General features: G+C 38.3%; 2 protein-coding genes across 2 annotated transcripts; both read left to right on the forward strand.

Annotated features, from left to right (window-relative positions):
• The first annotated feature begins 14 nt into the window (after positions 1-14).
• On the forward strand, positions 15-9,032 carry shisa4 (shisa family member 4). Its single transcript, XM_039674075.2, has 5 exons — positions 15-468; positions 1,509-1,686; positions 5,454-5,590; positions 6,885-7,073; positions 7,625-9,032. Exons 1-5 carry the CDS (start codon positions 411-413, stop codon positions 7,663-7,665), a joined length of 603 nt encoding a protein of 200 aa, XP_039530009.2. The 5' UTR covers positions 15-410; the 3' UTR covers positions 7,666-9,032.
• Positions 9,033-11,375: 2,343 nt separating this feature from the next.
• Positions 11,376-15,448, forward strand: lmod1b (leiomodin 1b (smooth muscle)). Its single transcript, XM_039674007.2, has 3 exons — positions 11,376-11,886; positions 12,611-14,350; positions 14,529-15,448. Exons 1-3 carry the CDS (start codon positions 11,617-11,619, stop codon positions 14,553-14,555), a joined length of 2,037 nt encoding a protein of 678 aa, XP_039529941.2. The 5' UTR covers positions 11,376-11,616; the 3' UTR covers positions 14,556-15,448.
• The last annotated feature ends 1,872 nt before the right edge of the window (positions 15,449-17,320 follow it).

Raw genomic sequence — 17,320 nt, forward strand, 5'->3', positions numbered from 1 at the left:
CGCTCAGAACTGCTACAGGATCCCACTGGCTCCATTTTCCCCAATGGAATTTCGCGTTTCTGATGCACTAGCACTACAGCACACAGCAACGGTTAATCTCCGGAATAATTATCTTCATTTTCCCGTCTTAGTTTGAATACAACGCTTCATCCCGGGGAAACGAACGTCCTTTAATTTATTTCATCTATGAGGAGGCTGGTACTGGACATTTGGCGTCGGCGACGTGTAGCGTCACGGGCGGTGTGTCATTCCACACAGATCGCATGTTGATCACGAAGCCGCTTGATTCAGAGCTTCGCTTTCTGCGAGACGTGGCAAATATTATAATTTAAAGGTTTCCTTTCTTTTTTTCAAAGAATGCAAATGTAATTATTTGTGTCTGCTATAACGGATAGTGTTCTGGAAGCAGGATGTCCTTCTACGCCGTCATTATACCGGTCCTCTATATTATTTTCTCGGCTTGGCAGGGTAAGACGATATTGTAGTTTCTTCATAGCATAGGCCTCGTTGCTGCTAATACTGTACTTGTTTTTTGTTATAAGGTATTATTTGAGTAATATAATGCTTCTTACGGACGATGATGTAATGTATATAGCTTTTATATACTGCAACTTACAAGTAACATTGCTGCTACAATGTCAATTTCTATAACAGCTCTCAAACCCCATAGATTTGCAAGTTCACATTGGGCTGCATTTGTTTTGTTCTGTGTTTTGAGTAGGTAGGTCATTCACTGCAGAACCAGTAACTGAAAGCTAATCCAAGTTGAGACCTTGAAGCAAGTGGTTAACTGACCTACATTTACAATACTGCTACTGAATGAAAACAAAGATGCAATTTCTGTAAAAAAAATATATATATATTTTAAGATATATTGTAAGATTACATCTTGTAAAATGTTAATGTAAGAAATGACTTTCTTTACTTTAGTAATTATTTGGTTAGTTGAGTTGAGTGAGCATCTTAGAAGTTTACTAATCATAAATGAATGTGCTTCATTGATATTTCATTAATCATCCCACCTGAGCATTTAGGCTATTATCATGAAGGTTTAGTATAAATGTAGTAGTGGCCAAAAAGTGATGTCCGGTCTTAACATCTTCACCGCCTTTAAAAGAGTTTTAGAAAATTTTATAAACACGTTGTGGTTGGAGTCCGTTGTTTTATTTCCAATAACTCAATGAAGCATGCCAAATTATGTGGACACTTTTAGGCCAGGCTGTCATACAAAGAAATTATGAACTCATAAAAAAAAAAGAGAGATTTTTTTTTTTTTTTTGCCAAATAACTTTACCACTTAAACTTAACCAAGTTTAGTATTTTGTTCTTCTTCCTTCATATTTAATTATATATTTATATATAAAAGCCTGTATATTTTTGTATTATAGTAAGTGTTACCGCTTTCAATTTTGTAGGATTCGTTGTCACCTTTAGAATCTTTGTTTCCCAAAATTTTGTAGTGTTTACTATATTTATAAACACTATTTTTTTATTATTATTACTTTCAGTGACTGCAAATGAGGACTGCTTGTGGTATGTGGACAAAAATGGCACTTGGCACAATGGCTTTGACTGCCCACTCATAACCTTCTGCTGTGGGAACTGTCACCGCCGTTACTGCTGCCTGGATGGCTTCAAGATGATCACAGAGGCGGGACAGAAGCGCTGCATGCTGTTCCATCTCAGGTACATTTTTCATGATTCTAGATTATTGACCACTTGACCACTAGTATTAAGTAGTAATGGTGTCTCAGACATCTTTTTGTTCAAACTGTTTCTTTTTGGATCTAGTCCAATTCAGTGGTTGATGGCTGACCCTCCAAAATTCGATCCTATTCACTTCCATTGTATGGGAAACTGTTAAGTTTTTTACAACATTGCTACAAATGAATATAGAATATATCTGTTGGTGTTCCATGTTTTGCACAAAAATATACATTTTGTTGCAGTACTGAATTCATTTGTTGCACTAAAACACACATCCACCTGTATAAATCATGTTTATTTTGAATTGTCCTGCCTGTACGATGTCACTTTGTTTCATCCTAAACAGAAGTTTAAATGCTTTAAATTACTATACGTGTTTACTACTTAATTATTTTAATGTCCATTGTAGTGATCGACCGATATATCGGCCGGCCGATATATCGGGCCGATATTTGAGGTTTTTACGTGTATCGGAATCGGCCGATACACCGCTGCGCGTTCGCCGATAGTTTTTTTTTCCCGCCGTTATTTATAGACAGGCGGCCACGGGCAGCTCCGTGCTGCTGGAGATGCTGCAGTTCACGTGCCCCGTAGAGTTGTGACGTTCGCGAACGAACCGATTCTTTTGAACGGCTCATAAACATGAACGATAGGAGCCGAGTCGCGGCAGGAGGGGAGCCGTTCTTTCTGTCGTTCTTTTTTCCTATGCGTGTTTTACACAGATGCACATCAATTACCTCCTCAGTTACAGGGGACGGGGCGCCCAGCGCAGGGGTGATAGTTGTGCACGCGCGTAAATCTTTTACATTATCTTTTATAACCCTACGTGCCTATGTCATTGGGTAGGAGCGGAGCCAAAACTTGTGCACGCCGCCATCACATGGTTACTCCAGTTTTTTTTTTTTTTTAAAAAAGCCATAAAGTAAGGAACTGCTTGTATTTATTTACATTGCATTTTGTGTTCATGTTAATGTTATTGTATCTACAGTATATATTTACAACTTTAAATATTTTTTGTTTTTTTATCAAAATGTTCTTGTGGTATTGTATGAAAAATATAAGTCAACAGCTTTACACATACACTCACTTTGTACTAAAGGTAAATCCAAAATAGTGATGTCACGTTCTAAGCAGAGGGATGTTGTGCAACCCTTTGAAATATAGCCCACACATGAGGTAATAATCAATATTTCAGAATAATTCAAACTCGGATATTGATGTGTGATATCTGAGTTTGAATTATTTGACTACAAATCTCACCTCATCATTCCTCCCAGTGATTATACGAAATATTTAAAAAGAGCCAAAAGAGCCATTCTTTTGAACGGCTCTTTGAAAGGAACGGATCGCCAAGATCCGGATCCCCTCAAAGAGCCATAAATCCCATCACTAGTGCCCCGCCCTCCTCCACTAGCAGAGTGCAACCTGCTCTTCACGAGAATGGTAACTTAAACTTTCAAAGGATCTTTTAAATGTTTGACTCCTGAAATATTGTCAAACACTTTGAAAATGGAAACACGTCGCCCTATAACTGTTATGTGCTTGCAACTAAGCAAGTTTGTGGGTCCAAATGGAAAACGCGAATGCCTCGTCTATAAAACTTAACTGCTTGCCATTGTATTAAGAAGCTGCAAATAGTTAAGGTGTAGGTTATCCGTTCAGTATGCATTAGGACTGTCTATGAATATTCTACATTCGAATATCTATTAATTTTGAAGGTGAAAATTAATATTTGAATGTGGAAAAACACGCCCGCGGTTGCAGACTAATAACGTTACCACAGCTGCACAGCTCGCTCGGAGCGCTCACTGTCGGTTCTATAGCCTACTGTGAAACTTCAATCACTGAACGAACTGAAGCCTGCTATATTTGGGACAAGAGTCGCGACTCGCAACCTTAAATTGCTTGCACAAAACTCTTGTTTAGCACTCAACATTTGTTTGTTGTTCATTTAACCGACGCGCAGAGACCGTGAGGGCGAGAGAGAGAGAGAGTGCCTGAGCGAGTCCAGGGCGAGACAGAGTGAGCTCTGCGGTCTTGGCCATTAGTTGATTTACTTGCTTTTTAATACGTTGTCAAATATGTTTAAACTCAAATAAACCATCTAATACTAGTAGTTATGTCTCTTTTTTAATGTGTCCTGTTATTGATGTAATGCGCGTCAACAACAAAACGCGCAACGGGATGTTCGAATATGTTTTTTAGAGGGAATATGCAAACGCCATTTGAGCAATTTTGACAGCCCTAGTACGCATACGGTAACGAACTCTGGTCATAGGATTAAGGAATGCCAACGTTATTCTGTGCTTTTTGTGGGAGATTTATTCAGCGCTCACCTGGCTGAGGTTTGGGGCGTGTGGAGTTTGTCTCCCTCGCAATCGCAGTAATATTAGAGACTAGACATGCTCATTTTATTTTATGTAGGAAAATTGAAACCATGCAGTACATAGTTCGTTTCTTTTAAAATGAAGTACAGTGTGCACTGTGCACTTTATTATGCTGGTTGCTACTCTGTGCAATAGTGTAATTATTTAATTTATGCTTAAATATTCATTTTCAGCACTGAACTTTTTTTGTTCTACTTCATGTTTTTAATATTTTTTAAATTGTTTATCTACTTGTTCTTGTTCTACCTCACATGTTTTTACTATTTGTTAAATATTAATTTTTGAAGTTAGTTAAATGTTACTTTTATTAAATTGAGACCTGTAACATTTGTTAACATCATGTTATTTTTAAGATGTAAATTGAGGGAGAAAAATGTATCGGCTCCAAATATCGGCTCAAGAAAATCGGCAGCCCGTATCGGTCATCGGCTAAGGCTGATGGGAAAAAAATCGGTATCGGTATCGGCACTAAAAAATCCATATCGGTCGATCCCTAGTCCATTGTTGTATTATTGTTTTAGCTTTTTTTTCCATTTAAATTAATAGGCTTCTGTCAGCGATTGCATTCATTTGAAATATTTTTTAAAAGTGCATGTCAAGTAATTGAAATATACTTGTGAAATCAGGCATTATGAGAACTAGCAAGTACTCCATTCACCCCATATATTATTGAACTTACATTATGTTAAGGTTTACACACACTAGTATAAAAATATCATTACATATCGCAGCCTGAACACGAAAATATAAACAAGGCTGCTCACGCAGCTGCAGCTCTCTCACAGAGTTTCAAAACCGTTGAAATGACAATAGACAAGTGTATGTCATGAATTCATATTTTAGGGAGATCTGTCCGCAGAAGCAGCCATGATGAATAGCTGATCTGTACGGAGGCATCTGATGACCAAGCTAAACTGGAATTTGTGAATGTTTTTAGCCTGGAGCAATGTGTGTTTGTTTACAATGCACAACCTCTCAAGATGATCACAGTTTGGCTCGCTTTGAAAGGGTCTAAGATTGGTTGGAGTGTTCACATATGGGCATATCCATGGAGCATATTCTCTATACTGTCTCTTAGATGTTCTACCTTGGACCGAAGAGCACCCAAATTAAGCTCAAAAAGGAATTGAGCACGCCATTCATCTTGAATCTAACCAAATAACTAAACTAATTTGATTTTAAGGAAAGCTGAGCAAAAGTATGACTGTTATAAAAGAAATGCTGATCTTAATGATGAAGATGCCAATTGCTAGACCTAAAGGCCTAACTATTTTCTATGAGTTGCTCCCAGAGAAGTCAAGATTATTCAAAATTGATGTTTGATAACACCAGTGAAGTTTTCTGTCCTGCCTCTCTCAGCCCTTCCACTATAGCTGGCATTGCTTCATCGATCCTGCTCTTTGTGGCTGCTATAGCAACTATGGTCTGTTGCTTCATGTGTTCCTGTTGTTACCTTTACCAGCGCCGCCAGCAACGTGGCAGAACTCCTTATGAAGGTAAACACAATCACTTCTTTCTCTTCGCAGTACATCCTGAATTTACTACATGTGGTATTTTATTGAAGTACATTAGCATGCGAATGAATTAAAAATACAAATAAACAAATTTTAAAATCTGTTTGGTTGCAAAGACACAAGATGGGATATGTAATGTTTAGAATGTGTTTTTTGTTTTTCTGTTTGTTTGCTGTTGGTACAGTACACTCACGTAAACATGGCAAATCGTCATTGTCTATATTGTCGCAAAATGTAAACTATTTTCGCCTAGTGATATGTTAAAAGTTGTACAAGTATGTTAAAAGTAAAGCAAAATAAACTATTAGCAAATCTCAGCTGCATGATTGTTTATATCATTGCAAAATATAAACTCTAATCTGCTAAATGTGACTTATTGGATACTATATAAACATTAACATCATGATTTTCTGCAAAACTGAATTGTGAAAAGCGCTATACCAATAAATTGAGTAGACTTGACTTGATTTATTTATATTCTGATATTATTCCTGGTCTGGTATTGAATGGCGTACCCTCATTTAACATCCTTCTGTGTACCCCGTCTCTTCCACTAAGGTAGCTGCATTTTCACAATATACTGTATGCCCCCCTAAATTGATTTAATTGATTCAAATTGGTAATTACAGTTCTCCTGTGGCTTTCATTGGAACTATTTTTTTCATTGCAAAATAGAGCAAACTGACAATACTGTGTTTAAAATGTACATCACATATTTGGGAAAAATTGCATAGTATATTACTAAGATTAAAAACGAGAACTCACTCAGGGTATGTTTTTGTATCGAAGAGAGTTTGAGTCTTAAATCATTCTCTTTGCACATTCTGCGTCGCTATTTGTTTATGGTAGTAAGTGCTAAATCGCCACTTTTACAAAGGTGTATTGTAGAGAACGGCAATAATGTTGCCCGATTTGCTAAGGCAGCATACTCTGCATGCAACCTATCATGTGCACACTGCTTGTGTTGATGCAGTCAGTTTTGACCGCAAGAGATGAGGTAATTTGATTGGATGTCATGTATTTGACCTTTTATGGCATTTGCCTGAAATACATGCTTGGATTTAATGTTATTTTAAGGTGGAGTAGAATTAAATGAACAGCAAAACTCACTGTGGTATTGCATTGTGCTCTTCATTAGTTCTATGTATTTAACCATCTGCTTCTTATTGGAATACTCTTATTACTCCTGAATAAATTTGCTAATTTGGCTAATTTTCAAAATGCTTGCTTATGAAGAATAAAAGTCATCATTTCCTAACATTAGTCTCAATTTCAGCCCAGCACATTCCAATGGCCAGCTATCCTGTTGAGCATATGTACGACGCTTATGGTAAACCCATTGGACATCCTGATTATCCTGGATTTCCAATGGTACCACAGTATCCAGGTGTCCCTCACCAATATCCCATGATGCACCATGGCCCTTATCCTCCTAATCCTTCTGATGCAGGATACAGTCAAGCAGGTATTCGCATGGCATCTGTCAGAGATCGCATACTTAGCTCTTAATTAAAGTCACCAAGTGACACTTCTGTTTTTTTAAGGAATATTGCAGTATTTATTAAAAATCATTTATCCATGTACATCATTATTATTTTCTAACTCAATCATGTCATGTGCCCTCATGAACTTTTATTAAAATAACTTCTGTACTTTGCAACTACGTCTCTTCTCTGATGATGTGTTTACTGGAATGAGGGTGGGACAAAATAGCGAACCAAAATGATTCATTCAATTCCTGATTCTGTTCCGTTTCATGCCAACTTTAAAAATAAAGGTTCCAAAAAAAAAGAAGAAACATTTTTGGTTCTCCAAAAATCCTTTGAGTGAAATGTTTCTTAAAATAACCAGAAAATATTTGCACTTTAATGGACCTTTTGTGCAATGGAAAGGTACCATGGATGTTAAAGTTCTTTTTAAGAGTGTGCAGTGGCAATAAAAACACCACATTTGTATATAATAGCAGACCGAAACAGAAAGCTTTTTCGCTGAACTGTGTTATTGTTGTGTTTTCAGCTCCTCCACCATACTCCCCTCCCCAATACCCAGGGCACTGAAAGAGCTGGAGTCCCTCAGCGAGAAGAAGATAACCCATACAACGGGTGATGAAGAGGGCCCATGCTTGTTTGGAATCCCTTGTATGAGAAGCGGTTTTAAAAAAATGATTTATGTTATTTATTTCTTGATTAGTTTGTGGAGTGAAGCATGAACTGACTTCGGAATCGCCTCATGCCGTCGGAGTGTTTTCTTGTTTGATGTACAGCTTTCACGTTTCACTAATCAACAAGACTCTTCCCACTTAAATCCAGCAACTCGGTGAGCTAAAAGACTGCTTTAAATTTGCCATTATATTTTGTTCAAACTCTCTGAAATGGACCGTGAAATATGACTGTCCTGCAGAAGAGACTGGCTGACAGTTCTGACTTATCCGGGATATAATTCTCTGTTCCGCCAAATAAGAAGCAGCGTGTGACATTTGCACTTTATTCTGCAATCGACATGCTTAGCTGTCTCTCCCTGCTTGTTTGTTCAAAATGGATTTATTTTACCGCTAATCTGAGCATGTCATCATGTGCATCAACACCAAATCATGCTGTACGCTTTTCATGTCTTGTAGACAGTTAACATGCGGACATGAGACATAGATGTCTTATAGACAGTTAACATAGAGTATGTAAATAAGAAAGAACTTACATTAAGAATTTCATGTTTCATACCGTCCTCACAACCGGCCAAAACTTCATTCTGCACATTTGTTGTTCGTCAACTGTTTGAGGTTGAGCTGTGATGTTAACGGCTCTTAGAATTGCATGTCTTTTATTGTATCTTGCTTCCCGGGCCAGTTGTCAAAGAAATCACAGCAATGTTTGCATTCAGTTAGTTTATTTCAGTCTTGTTTCAAAAAGGTTTTTTGTAAAAGATTTCACATTCATTTATGTTTCATGTTTTGTTACATTCTCACAGTGAGGTACGTTGAAGTCCCTTCAAGGCAAGTCATTTCACTCTGCGATTATTTTCGTAATGCCCACATGCCGTTTTTTCCAGCCATGTACAGCTCCTATTTACTTGAAAAGGGAAATACTGAAATCTGTTTGACGAAATTACTTTCATTAAGTTCACGCCAAGAAGAAATGAATAAATAAATACAAATTTTCACACCCTTTCCCATTGGCTCTTTTAAATGGAAAGGTGCTGTCAAATTTACCGTTGTTCAGCAAATTTGAATGGGAATCCATACGATTATGAATTTTCTCACGTTGTGCACTGACCAACAGTCTGCTTCATACATCGCTACATTATTAACAATAGAACTTTTTGGGGTGTTTTTCCCCCATATATATTAGCACGAGTGGATATCTCTGCCTGAATTGTTTTAAAAGTTCATCACAAGTTAAACTTCTCACGGGTAGATTATAATGTAAATTAGACATCTCATTAATTGTCAGCTACATTTGCGGTGCGATTTGTTTTGACTTTAAATGATTTCTGCTACCTCCTCATCTCACATCTGTAAGATAAGTTTTGATGCTTAGTCCACTGTTTAAATAATGTGTTAGTTATTTAAAATAATGTATATTTAACAGTGTTGTTTTTGTTATATACAACATATGCTACTGTATCTGTCACTCTGAAATGTGAAGTACAAATAAGAAAAGGAACTATAAAAAGACATTTTTACAACATGTAACATTAACCCAGGTATTTTAAACCTGGGGGCGAGGCAATTAATAGGCTACAAGTGTTTAAACTTGCACTAATCATCCTATAAGAGAGGTCTAATTGAACAGACTGGAAAAGTAATATTGCATAATTCTCTTTTTACAATAAAAACAGACTTGACTTTGCTGTCTCCATTACTGCTGTATCTGAAATCAATGAACTATATCAACAGATGTAAATAAACACTGCTGCGATTATCCTACTCTTTTAGACAGCACCAGAGCCCATCGAAGTCCCAGAGCCACAGAGAGCCAAGTCTGACCAGGTGCATGTGCCGCCAATAACATCCCTCATGGAGATTCCCCCTGAAGCCACAGTCACCCCGGAGTTATGGAGTTTGACCAGGTGTGAGGGCCAGCAGTGATATCTATACCAGTGGGCATATTAATAGAGTAAGAAGGAACGGAGTGGAGCCCAGGCAGAGATGTGTGTGCAGCAGAGTACGTCCCTGGGCTAGAGGTCCAGTGGCACCGTAAACCGGCTCTAAATCTCTTCCATCTCAGATAGGGGTATTACATTATTTTATTTTTTATTCTAAACTGCTTTAATTATTCTTATTTATTTTGATTATTTTTGCCTTATATGTAAAGCACATTGAATTACCATTGTGTATGAATTGTGCTACATAAATAAACTTGTCTTGCCTTACTCGGACCCTATTGTCCAAATCTTTTTCGTCACACAGCACCAATTCTGCATTGTTGCTGATACTACCACCTCCTCTACCTATGAGGTTCTAGTTATTTGATCCTGGTTACCTTCATCCATTTGGCTCCTTCTTCCCTAGCAGCTCAGATCTCCCTGAAGCCTCAAAGCCCCGACTCCACCTCATCCTGTCGACCCACTGGCCCCTCACCATGGCTACACACTAGCTCAGCTCCACTGTGACCCCTCCTCCCTCCCACCCAGGTTGTGCCACGGACTTTCGGTTTCTTCCTTCTCCACCGTTGTCTTCGCTATTTCCGGCTTTGCTGAGTCCCCGCCTTCACCTTGGCCCTCCAGTCCATCGGTGTCCTTCATCTCCTTGGCTTAGCCAGGGTTTTTATCACCCTCGTCTCCACCTCATTCTGTTGGGCTCCTGGCTACACCCTGGCTCCTCCCTCTTTCATTTCCACCGTGGGCCTGCATCCTGCGTGGGCTCTGTTTGGAGTCACTTCCCTGGCTTCTCCCACCGTAACACCCTCCCTAACTCATCCCTTGCCATCTCCTCCCTCATCATTGGAGGTCCCTTCTGCCTACTCCTCATCCTCCTTCTTCCTCTGTTGGACTTTGTTTTTTAAGTTTGAGTTGTTTTTTCATTGTTTCCTGTTCTGTTTCCTTTGTTTGCATTTGTTTCCATGGTTAATCATTGTTTGATTAATGAACCGAAACCTATTTCTCGTTTCTTTCATTGGTTTAGTATATTGAGCCTGTTTTCAGTTAGTATCTGTTCCGCTCTTATCTGTATCAGGGGGGTAGAATTTAGTAGGGACGCTATAGGGACGTGTCCCTATTCAGTGACACTGGTATATCCCTAGCAATAATTTCGAACAAAACTTAAAATATATGTATATATTGATGTCCCCGTCTCCATCAAAATCAAACCACTGATCTGTATACAATGGTTATGTTTGTGTTCTTTAGATCCAGGGGTATCCTAAGTATTTGGTCGTTTTGAGTTTGTAATAAACACTGCTGCTATTAGATCCTGCTCTTTTGTTTCTCTGCTGCAAGCATTGGTGACAGATTTGTGGTCTTGGCTTACGATTTGCTTCTATTAAGCTGAAGCATAATCATTTCAAATTTATGAATAGCCTATATTCTATTAAACTGATTCCTGGAATAGCACAGCAGCCTATTATAGTATCCAACCTATTTCTATAACATTCTTTAACATCACTGGAAAAAAAATTTCAGTAGCCTACTCCAGGAATCCTGATTTCCTATCAGGAAGTAACAGTATGTTTCTGGGATGGTTTTGAGTTTTAGTAAACCATATCCTTCCCAATTGCCTTTAAAGGACTATGTACCCCCATCTAAATATGGTCATGTGCTCGATGGATTTCAAGGAATGTCCTAGCACTACAAACTTACGCTGACAGTCTATTGCGTCTCGCGCTGCTCCTCGCGTTTCTTTCACACATCTAGAAAGGGTTCAATTTGACTCCTTTTCTCGTTTTTCATCTTCACTTTCTAATCTGACAGCACTATTAATTAATGATTTTTTTCAAAAGGTAAAATAACTGAAAAAAATACACAGATATCTTCAGGAAATTCTACACAAGTTTTTGTCATTATTGAACGCAACTATGTCCCGGAGGAAAGTGAGGGGGCTCACAAAAACTGGGCGACAGGTGAGTGAGGACCCGGACCTTGACACCTTGCTGTCAAACCTGTCACCCGAAGAAATGGAAGAGCTGCAGAAAGAGGTATCTGTTGTTCCCGATCCAGATCCGAGTGAAATACTCGTTGTGGACCAAACGGATTTAAAACCAACGGCGCCAGTTATAAGGGAATCACCATTGAGCAGCCAGAACGATGATTTCAAACCCCGCTTCCAGAGAAACCTGTCAACAGAGGTAAAAATTCTCACAAGCTAGCCTACCTTAAAAGTTTGTCTATGAAAATTTGAACGCTGGAGTTTATCCTAACATGCTTAGTAGGACCCTGAAGACATTACAGAATAAATTAATAAAAGTAGGCTAATGTGGCTTAACAGATGTTTTGTATGTATTTGTATCATTTTATAACTCTTGCATAATGTCCACCTTATTTTGTATAACTTTTACAAATTAGACTTGTACAAACTTTAACTGTAAAAGGCAGTGTTTACTTTTTTACTTTTCAATTTAAATACATAATACAAGCAGGAGAAATGTATCCAATAGATACCTAATGGAGTCTCTTTGGATGTTAAAGTCTCTTGAAATGTTGGCCCAGTTGAAGTTCCTTGGTCGATTGCTCCTTTGCTCACTGCCTTTTAAGGATAAGTCTGCCAAGGCTGGAGCTTTCCAGTGAAAAAGGGCAGCTCACAAATCAAACACTCAGCCACTGTGCAAGTTTACATCTTCTTCACTGTGAAACAACCGACTTTACATATAGTGTAAACATCCAATGTGCATGCACTACAGGTTTATATAACCATCTGTGTTAAAACAGGGACTTTAGTTGAACGTTTTCATGTTTTAATGTAGGCCTAAGCCACTGGTTTTTCCTACAGTTGGTTCCCCCAAAACAAAAATATACATTTTATTGTATTCGTCGCCATTATTTGTCCATAATTTCTACATATTTGATCCTCAGGGAGAGCCGAAGAAGGAGAGCCGGAAGCAAGAGTACCTGCGTAAGATGGGGCTGAGCCAAGAGAAGAATACCACGTCTGACAGCAGAGATGGAGGACTTCAGAGTACTCCCTCCACCTCTTCCTTCCCTAAATGTGATGACAGAATGGAGGACAGGACCCACGGAGTCACAAAGGGCACCAAAGATGACAAATCTGTCCTTTCCAAAAAGAATGAGGAGAGTGAGAGAAAAGTAGAGGCGAAAGAACAAAATGATGGGAGTAACCTCAAAGACAGAAGAGAGATGAGAGAAAGTAGCAGCAGCAAAACAAAAGAATTAATTTCTAAACTTCAGGAAAAAAAGGAGGATAGTAAAGAGAAAAATAAAAAGGAAGACAGTCATAAAAGGGAATCTGGGGAAAGAAGAGCAAATGAGATGATTTCTAGGATAAAGGAGAAAGAGGAGAAGGAAAGAGAGAGAAAGGAAGAGATTAGGAAGAGAGAGGAGAACAAGACTAAAGGCTATCCGTCCAGGTTAGAGGAAAAGCAAAATCAGGTTCTAGAAGACGAAACAAAAGAAAAGGACAAAGATGAAAAACTAATAAGAAGGTCAAGTGAGAAGTCGAAAGAGGGCCCCACGTTGGAATTGAGGGGACTTGCTGAAAATGAAGAGGAAGAACCTGAAAAGAAGGATGAAAATGTAATAAAGCTGCAGCAATATAATGCAAAAGCAAGTGATAAGGAAAGAGAGGATGTTCAGAAACAAAATGAAATCATAAATGAAATTCATGAGCCCATCAAGCAAGTGAACATTGAAAACTGTGTCTCAGACACCATTTCAAAAAGTAAGACCAAAGAGGAGGAAGAGGAAGATGAGTCAGCCAGCATGTTTGATGAAGACCTTGAGAAAGTTCGTCGCAACGATCCGGCCATGGCTGATCTCAATGTGAACAATTCTGAGGTCATAAAAACCAAAACGCTTATTCAGTTCGCCGAGGCCTTGAAAAACAACACTCACATCAAAGCGTTTTCTTTGGCTAACTGCCGCGCTGATGACCATGTGGCTTATACTATTGCAGAGACCTTACGCATTAACAAAAGCATCACTAGCATCAATTTGGACTCCAATCTACTTACTAGCAAAGGCATCATGGCCTTGATTCATGCCCTCCAGCACAACGCCACACTCACTGAGCTACGCTTCCACAACCAGCGACACATCATCGGAGGAAAGTCTGAGATGGAAATGACTAAAATCTTAAAAGAAAACACAACTCTTCTGAAACTAGGCTACCACTTTGAGTTAGCTGGTCCTCGTATGACCATGACCAGTATTCTAAGTCGCAATATGGACCGTCAGCGACAAAAGCGGTTGCAGGAACAGAAGCAGGCTCAAGCCCAAGGTGCTGGAGACAAGAAAGACTCATTAGAAGTTCCCAAACCCGGCTTTGGTAAGGGCTCCCCGAGAGCCTCGCCCAGGCCGTCTCCTATACCTTCTCCCATACCGTCACCGGCCCCATCGCCCAAGTTGACTAATAAGAAAAGGGTCAGTGGGCTGGGTGGTGGACCACCTCCACCACCACCACCGCCTGGAGGACCGCCTCCACCTCCGATGCTAGACGGAGACTTCCTGAAGAACTCCCTGACGCCCGTGTCACAGAGGAAGCTTGATGATAGGAGTGGAGGAAGAGGAGGAGCTCAAAATACAAGGGACCAACTTCTAGCTTCCATTAGAGGCAGCAATATCAAAAAGCTCAAAAAGGTATAAAATAGTTGATTTAAAAAAAACAAAACAGATAGGCCTATATTTTATCAAATTAAATGATATGTATATATCTATACTTTCCTGTATCGGTGTTTCCAATGTATCGGCCTCATATTCAGAGGTTTTCATGTTTTCCCTGAGAGAGTTTGAACTCACATTGAATTGTTTTTCACAGGTTGCAAAACCAAAGCTCTTGCAGTAAGCCGGCAGTGCAGAGAGATAAACCTGAATGAAGAAAAAAGACAGGAATGAAAGGACAGACATCTCACAGACCTTGAGAAGATCAACACTCAGAATCTTCCATACAGAGTCTTTACTGCTGCCCATACAGTATGGAAGACAGGTATAGGTTTGTATAGATGGTGATTATTCCACTGAATGCACAGCTTCTGCCCAGGAGTCTTTGTACAAAAATACACTGGACGATTTAAAGAAGCGGAAGTGTGGTGTAGTCATGGGTTCTTAGAGGCTTCGATGGCCTATGAAACTGCAGAGAACTTGATGCCTTGCTTGTCATTTGCACTAAATGAATCATTTCATATGATAGATTTCCTAGTGTGTGTTTGGTAGAGTATGTATGTGGATGTTGAGTAGCCTAGATGTTTGTTTTTCGGCAGTAAAATTGGATCATCTAACATCTGACTGAATTGAACTATATGTAAGAAATAAAACAAACACCTGGATTTTATCCTAGTATTTTGGGTTTGGGAATCTCTATAGTAAAAGATTTTGCTGATCAGAGATTAAAGGTGGGATTCTAATCACATAAAACAGGTGTTGTTTCCATGGTACAGATTTTTCAATAGGCTACCTTGAATGAGTGAGTGTGAACGAGAACAGAATTACAGCTTTTAGGAGAAAGGGATGATAATCGGATCTATGTGAAAATGGCTGCGTAAACATACAAACTACAAAACATATTTTTGTTATCCATTGAGTATATATACATTTTAAACACTGTTAAGTGTAGTTTTTTTAATATTCATCTGTAATTTATCGAACAACATTAAAAAAATATAGAGATTTTAATTTGGGAATTCTCTTTTATGCTCATTGAAAATAAGCTGTGTCAAATAAAATGATTCTTATATCAGGTTTCAGCTGTGACAATCCAGTAATTCCATTTGTGTTATGTCGAAAATTTTGAAAAGGTTTTGGGGGAATCTGCATGATAAAGATGATTGGTCCAACAAAAACACCTGGCTCATGTGATTTTAATTGATTATTTTCAGGTCAGTGTCAGAATAGTTTCACTGTTGTTTTAGTATTCATTTTAATTTTAGTTGTTATTTTTATGTGCTCTGTCATTTTTATTATTATTTATTTTTATTTCAGTTTTACTTTTAGTAATAATTGGAACTGCAACTTATTTTATAAATTTAAACTTTTCATCTATGATCCAGTCTTTATATTTTATTTTATTTCAGTCTTTTTTTAATTACTAAGAATAATTATTAATAGCTTTAGTTTTAGTTGAAATAAAAACACAAAACTCAAAGGCATACTTCCCCTTTAGTGAGTTTGTCTTCAGATCTTCATCATATCTTCTTTTATGCTCCACAGAAGAAAGTCATACAGTTTTGAATAGAAAATGATGATAAATTGACAGAATTTTCTTGGATGAACTATTCATAACTATCAACATTGTAAGAGTCACATAAACTAATGCAATACTAAGTAACTCGCAATACTAAACATTATGTAATACTAATCTTTTAATTTACTCCAATCTAACCTTCTGAGTTATTTTGTGGGATATGAAAATGCTGTAAAGCTTTAAAGTCCAGTTCAGTGCCATAGATAGGATGAATGGTTCTAGTGTTAGTGAGTAGCTCTTCACATGATCATGGCTGTATAGCGCGCTTCCAGAGCTACAATGAGTTCCTTGGGCATGAAAAAAAAAACAGTGACCTAATGCATTGTTGCTAATGCCACGTAATTCTGCTTAGCTCATTTGGTCACTCGAATAAAGAACTATACATGAAGGCAATGTGACAGCGAGAAACAAAAGACCACACCACTTGTGATGTAAAATTACAAATTACATTCAACCAAGTCACAGGTTTAAAGCTTAAAAGCTTTTCCTCTTTTCTTAGGGAATTAGAATCTTCAGATCAGTGGCAGGTGATTATTGCAATGCATATACAGTATATAAGGTTACTGGTATACAGAAATCACCACTGAGCTAGAGGTAGGCCTACTCAACAGTCTGTTGTTCATCTTTTTCAGAGCTCTTCAGAAATGGTCTTCTGAAACTGGAGTCTGAAAGTTGATTGGAAACGAAGCAAGCTTGTTTATATTTTGATTGCCCCTGACTAACCCTCAGGACTGCTGAAATGTCTATATTTGGTCAATTCTCAATGCAGGCTTAGACTGCATCTCATTCCTTTCCCCTTCCTAATAATGGAAACATAGCCAACCACGTGTCAGACTCAGAGCAATAACATAGAGAGGCGACATGAAAGAGAGAGAGTTCTTTGAATTATGTTTTACCGCAGAGTTATCAATTAACTTAATGCAGCCTCAGCTAAAGTCTAAAAGCTTGATAAAATGGGTTGAACCTGACATGGTCTGCCATACTTTTTATTTATGTGTCTTTTTTCTGTTACCTTTGACCCTGAGAACCAATAGATTCCGGGAGATTTGAACTAATTTGCGGCCATCAGGGAGGCGCTATCAATATGAAGACTTGGGATGTCTGTTACTTCATTGGCAATCAGCTATTCCCCAAGTCATGACATCAGTCAATATGCAATTATTTTCACCACACACTATACTCATTCCACAGAAATAATTATAAAATACACTAAAATAGCCACAATTTATTTTTCCGGCAGAGCAGAAATTCCAATTATCGGTTCTAATGGTTCTTAGGCTCGTAAGTTGAAAGAAAAAAAAAACACACAAATAAAAGGTATGGCAGACCATGTCAGGTTCAACCCATTTTTAACACTTTGGCTCCCAGAC

The sequence above is a fragment of the Pimephales promelas genome, chromosome 21, assembly GCF_988280905.1.
Source record: "Pimephales promelas chromosome 21, fPimPro1.hap1.1, whole genome shotgun sequence".
Lineage (NCBI taxonomy): Eukaryota > Metazoa > Chordata > Actinopteri > Cypriniformes > Leuciscidae > Pimephales > Pimephales promelas.